A 6,156-nucleotide genomic window follows, 5' to 3' on the forward strand; every position below is an offset into this window, starting at 1 on the left:
GAGGTGGGGAGGCCGATGTCCCCGCGCTCACCTTGGCCCAGCAGGGACAGCCTGGCCCGGCCGTGCCGCCCCTGCGAGCGCTGAGCGAGCAAATGATGCTGAGGGCGAGTGCCGGGGCTGAAATAGCCTCGGCCCCGCCCCGGCTCTGTGCCCCCGCCCCGCACACCTGAGCCAGGTGAGCCCTCCCGAAGCACAGGGCTCAGTCCCTGTTTCGCAGCCTTTGGCCTGCCCAGAGGGAACTGGTTCCCAGTGCCAACAGGGCAGGACTTTGAGCCACTCCAAAACCCACAAGACTTAGTCTCCGTTTCTGAGCCCCAAAAGCGCCTGATCGATTTATTTCCACGCCCTAAGACATGCCAAACGAGCCTGATGCCCCCAAACACGAGCCGGTCTGTTTCTCAAGCACGAACACACAGGACCCTCCCAGAGCCCCAAAACTCAGGATTCGGTCTCTGTTCCCAGGACGTGACGGTGCCTGGCTCAGCCTCACCCCAGGGCACCCCTCTGCGAGCCCCAAACCCCACAGCACTCGGTCTCTCCTTTCCCAGCTGCGTCTGGAGCCCCCAAACGCTGTCACGGGCTGGAAATGGGGAATTTGAGCCCTGAGCCCTCAAACTTCACAGCACTCGGTGTCTTCTTCCCCAGACGTGTGTGGAGCCTCCAGCAGACGCTGGCACGCGCTGGAAACAGGGAGTTTGATCCCTGAGTCCCAAACCCCCACATCATTCGGTCTCTCCTTTATGGGCTGGAAATGGGGAATTTGAGCCCTAAGCCCCACTTCCCTCCCACCGTCCCTCCTGCCTGTCCCTCCTCCCGGTCCCTCCTCGGTCCCATCCCTGTTCCCTTCGGTTTCCCCGCCTGCGAGACCAGGGGATGTGGTCTCACGGGAACCCCCTGGGCTCAGCTTCCCTCTGCATTTTTTTCCCCCCTATTTCCTCCAGAAAGGAGTCCTTTGCAGACACTCAGACCTTGTCCATGCCTGTGCATCCCTGCCTGTCCTTTTTTGGACACTTGAATAATTTTTCTGGCTGTGAAGCACAGGACAAACCTCCCAAACACTCTAAAATCCACCTTAAAATCGCACAACGAATCTTATCAGTTAAAAGGAAAACCAGGTACTGACAAAACTCCATTACAGAGTATTAACTGAGAGGGTAAAGTCACCATCATTCAAAAGAGGCAGTTAACTATTAATTACCTCCAAGTGACTCCTCTGATGTGCCTGAGGATGGGCTGCAGCAAGCCCAGAGGAAATTTCCTGTGCTTCAGCCAACAGTAAGCTTTGCAAATGGTTATTTTCCAAAAGACTCACATGGATAACTGAGGATGGCTGTCATGTTTGGGCTTTTGCTGTACTTCAGCCCCTAGCAGTCCAACATACTCTTTAAATTCATCCTGATGGGGTTAGGAGGACTGAGCAGGATTTTCCTGCCTGCTGTGGTTTTGCAAAGCCTGAAGCCACACACTCAGGCTGAGTACCAGGTGTTTGGTTGTGCTTGGTGTCCTCTGGCTGTTTCCCTTAGGTTTCAAGGAGTTTTGGACCCACATCCAGCTGATGAATCCAAGATGCACTCCTCCACGAGATAAAGAGGATGGAGCCCACAAGGGACATCCCAGCACCCAGTCCTGCCCCACTCTGCTGCTCCCCACACAGCCCCAGTGTCAGGGATGGTAGAGGAGGAGCCTTCCCCCAAACCACATCCAGGGACTGTGCCAACACCTTCCATGGTCAGGCATGGCAAGAGACAGGCACCACAGAGCAACAGGCAGGGATTCACCAGCATGATTGTATTTATTTCCCACTCCAGAGCAAGCCACACCAAGGTTACAGACAAGCTCTCTAGACACCCTCCCAGCATTAAGGCACATACATAAAACACTTTTCCAGGCTACAGGTGCCATCCCTGTGGCTGTCTGTGCCCATGGCCTCAGCGCAGTGTCACCAGCTCTTCGGCAGAGGTGGGGTGAATGGCCACGGTGTTGTCCAGGTCGGCCTTGGTGGCTCCCATTTTGATGGCCACAGCAAAGCCCTGCAGCATTTCGTCACAGCCCAGCCCTTGCATGTGCAGTCCCACCACCTGTGGGCAAGAAGGGAGAGGCCAAATGGGACACAGCACAAAATCCAGGCAGAACTCTTGGGCTTGGTGCTCGGGGGAGCTGGTCAGACCTGGGCGGAGCAGGTCAGAGCTGACAGAGAACGGTACAGTCATCTGTGGTCTCCATCACCCCCCAGCTGTTCTGCTCCCCTTCACTCACCTTCTCCTCCTTGCCAGCACACACCAGCTTCATGACACATTTCACCTTCCTCTGGCTGACAGCATAGTACAAAGGGGTGAAGGATGTGCTGTAGATCTTCACATTCTCCCTCCCGTGCGTGGCCACAGCTTCGTCTGCAGCAGAAGACACAGCACATAGGTAAAGGAGATGCACTATATACACAAGACATTCACAAACTAAGTCAAAGCCCATTTTTCAAGGCTCAGACCACTCACTGGAGATCAAACCATCTCCTTGAGCATCAAAGCAGCAGCTCTGAACCAGTGTACCCAGCACCTTCACCCCACCACGTTCTGTCCATCCCCACCTTCGGTGAGTCCCACAGTGCCGATGGGTGGGTGGCTGAAGACAACAGTGGGGATGTTACTGTAGTCCAGCCTGGAGTCCTGCTTGCCCTCGAAGAGCCTGTGGGCCAGCTTCCTGCCAGCTGCAATGGCCACTGTGGGGAGGGACAGGGAGCCTGAGCCACGGCACAGCGTGGCACCTAGAGGCTGTGGAGGGGAGTGGCGCACAGCCACAATACCTGGGGTGAGGAGAGCTCTCCCACACACGTCCCCGAGAGCGTAGACCCCTCTCCTGGTGGTGTTCTGGTACTCATCCACCACTACGTGGCCCTTAGGGTCCGTCTGCACACCCTGCCATGGGAAACAGCAACATGCCCCCAGGAGGGATGGGACAAGCCATGGACAAGCGACACCCATGGGGGACCCATGCTGGTGGCCAGTGTTCCCAGCTGGGGGACAAGTGGTGGTAACACCACCACGACAGGCTCTGGAGACCCAAGGGAACCCAGGAAACCCGTGGGCACCCTCACACCAGCACAGAAGGAACGTGCTGACATCTCACCACTTGGTCCAGGCACAGCCCATCCGTGTTGGGCTCTCGCCCCACAGCCCACAGCAGGCAATCCACATCCCGGATCACTCCTTCTGTTGGCTTATGGCCGGGCACTGACGAGGTCACCACCACATCCAGCAACCCACAAGAGGACTTGGTGACCTTCTTGACCTGTAGGGAACAACAGAAGCCACAGGAGAAGGTGCTCATGGCTTTTGCGGTGACGCAGAATCAGGGCTGTGACCAAAACTGTGGCTCGGTGAGCAGCAGCCAAAATGGCATCTTTCTCCCATCCCTCTCCAGGAGGATGGGACAAGCTGCAGGGCTGCTCTGCACGCCTGTACCTGTGTGTGCTTCCAGACATCCACCCCGGTGTTCTCCAGCTCCTGGGTGCAGTTTGAGCTGATCATGGAGTCGAAGGTCCGCAGGACCTGCAGGGACCCCCCAGCCCTGTCAGATGTGGGTCTGCAGGTGAAGGCACTGCCTGGCAGCCCCTTCCACTGGCATTTCCCTGCACCTCAGCTCCAAGAGGTTTGGGGCACTTCTGGTTAACTATAACGTTCTTTCTGTTTGTTTTTCCATTGTTTTTTTGACTCTTTTCCTTTGTCAAGTCGCAACTTGATGCAAAGCTCAGAGGAATGGGTTGGGTTACACGCACAGGTTAGTGCTGCCAAAACATGCCCCTCCAGCCCCTCCTTACACACCATCCTCTGCATCACCATTCCTGTGCCAACAGCCAGTGGCATTACCTTGTCCTGGCGGATCAGCAGGGATGACTTGGAGCCCAGTGTGGACAGGATCCCTGCGATTTCCACAGCGATGTAGCCAGCCCCGACGATAACGCTGCGCCTGCGGAGAAGTGACGATGCCATGTGCAGGCACGTGGAGCTAGTGGGGATGGCTGGCAGGGGGTGAGCTCCACTTTACCTGGGCAGCTCCTCCAGCTCAAAGAAGCCATCACTGGTCATTCCCAGGCTGGCACCTGCAAAGCAGAACCCCTTTCATACCTCTCACCTGTCCCACTTCCCCTCCCCAAAACCTGCTTTGCTCTGGCAGACCTCTCTCCAGGGAATTCCATCAGGCTCACCTGGAATTTCGCTGTCGGAAGGGATAGCTGGGCGCCCACCCGTGGCTATAAGGATGTGAGGAGCTGTGTACTTCTTCCCATTCACCTCGATGGTTGGTTCAGGATCAGCAGTGAACTTGCCATAGCCCCGAATGATGTCAATGTGAGCCTTATAGAGGTAACAGTTACAGGATTAACAGCAGGACGTGGTGTGGGAGAAGCTAACAGGGCCAGGGCTTCCACAGTTGGAGAAGAAGGCACCCATTAAGGCTGGAAAAGCAACCAAAAATCCAGCAGAACTCAGCTGACAGGACAGACAAACCCTCACCTTCTTGACGTTGCTCTCGTAGATGTCGTTGAGGCGTCGAATGTACGCGTCACGCTTCTCCTTGATGGTTCTGGAACAGAGCAGGGAAGACCATTACCACCAGCAGGTGAACCTCCAGAGCTCAGAGAGAACAATGTGCACTTAGTGCCATGGCCTAGTTGACAAGCTAGTGATCAAAGGTTGGACTTGATGATCTCAGAGGTCTTTTCCAACCTACATCACTCTGTGAACTCAATGCGGCACCCACACCATGAAATAAAGTGGTCCCCTATGACCCCTTCCCCACTGATGTGAGTTTTTTTGTGCCTGCCTTGCCTTCATTTGTCTTTTCCAGTCTCTTCCCACAGCTAGTGTGCTACCCATCTTCCAAAACACCGCAGGAATCCTGGCCATGTGACCAGCTCCGCATCCACCCATGGGAAGCCTCAAAGTAGACAGGGACCCCTTTGAGGTGGACAATGAGCCACGGGGCTGTGGTGCTGACCTGTGGCTGCTCCCCATGGGACACTCACTGGGAGATGCTCATTTCCAACTGGCTCTCTTCATTTCCAACTGTCTCTTTCCATACTTACCTCCAGCTGAACTTGACACCAGGTATTTCAAAGCCATAGTCAGCGTGGTCATGGACAAACTCCGCATGGACCGCCGTGTTCCACATCACCTGCCCACACAAACCTCAAGTTGGCTCGGGAATACCGGTTTGATTCTGGGAACAACCCCTGTCACACTTCCCAGCGCCTCACCCCTGCCGGGAGCAGCCCACGAGATACAGGAATGAACACTCAAGGCATCCCAATGGCTCAATAGGCTCCGAGGCTCCACTTCCTCCCAGCTCCTTCCTCCCCACACCCTGTGCCAGCACCTCCCTGCAATTTGGCAGGAACCCATACCAGACCCAACCCAGGCCACCGGAGGTGCCACTGGAGCTGGCAGCAAAGCACCCTTACCTTCTTTGGCACACACCCAACATTGACCTGGAGAGGGAAATAAGAGCAAATCTCAGTGTTAAGGCTCAGTTTTCCATAGATGATGCTCCAGAAAGCATCCCATGTCAAGCTGGTGCTGCATCTTTTCTCTCTGCCCAGAAAAATAAAGGTAGGATTATGGATTCCTGGCAAAAGAGGTGTGTAACCACCTTGGGAGCCTCAAGGTCTTGCGGTGTGCCTGTCTTCCCTTCACTTCCTTGAAAGAGAATATGGAAGGTGGAGTCTTCAAACACAGGTTTTTTTCCATCGATAACTTAAAAGCAATTTACTAGGAGAAAGGTCTTTGCCATCCATTTCCTGCACTGCTGTTCCTAGCACAGCAATTTTTCCAGCAGAATGCACTAAGGCATAAAACTAGAGACTGTCAGAGAACAACCGCTTGTTTGAGGAACAAGTCTGGGTTTGGGCTCGTTCCTGCCCCGCTGCGCCCCTGAGTCCTGCTTTGCCACTTTGCACTTGTGCCGCACAGACCCAGGATCCGTCAGCATCCCGAACACGGCCGGGATGCAGAGGGGGATTGGGATGCGTTCTGTTCCCACCCAGCCCAGCGTAACAAGGCAGGTCCTTGCGCAACGCTGCGAGAGCGGGAGGGCAATTCCTTCCCTGCGGCTTTCCGCGTACCCGATCGCCAACCAGCCCCACGGGCACCGGGACCATCCCCG

The 6,156-nt window shown here is 55.5% G+C and overlaps 1 protein-coding gene across 1 annotated transcript; it reads right to left on the reverse strand.

Annotated features, from left to right (window-relative positions):
* Positions 1-1,928: 1,928 nt before the first annotated feature.
* On the reverse strand, positions 1,929-5,482 carry GSR (glutathione reductase; the record flags this gene model as incomplete). The annotated part of the gene is made up of 12 exons (XM_009074154.1): positions 1,929-2,078; positions 2,257-2,390; positions 2,585-2,716; positions 2,801-2,912; positions 3,124-3,285; positions 3,459-3,545; positions 3,864-3,963; positions 4,042-4,096; positions 4,202-4,349; positions 4,509-4,578; positions 5,081-5,169; positions 5,456-5,482. Coding segments are annotated over 12 exons (1,266 nt in total), but the record flags the coding sequence as incomplete, so codon positions are not given.
* Positions 5,483-6,156: the final 674 nt, after the last annotated feature.

Source organism: Acanthisitta chloris, unplaced genomic scaffold, assembly GCF_000695815.1.
Source record: "Acanthisitta chloris isolate BGI_N310 unplaced genomic scaffold, ASM69581v1 scaffold33320, whole genome shotgun sequence".
Lineage (NCBI taxonomy): Eukaryota > Metazoa > Chordata > Aves > Passeriformes > Acanthisittidae > Acanthisitta > Acanthisitta chloris.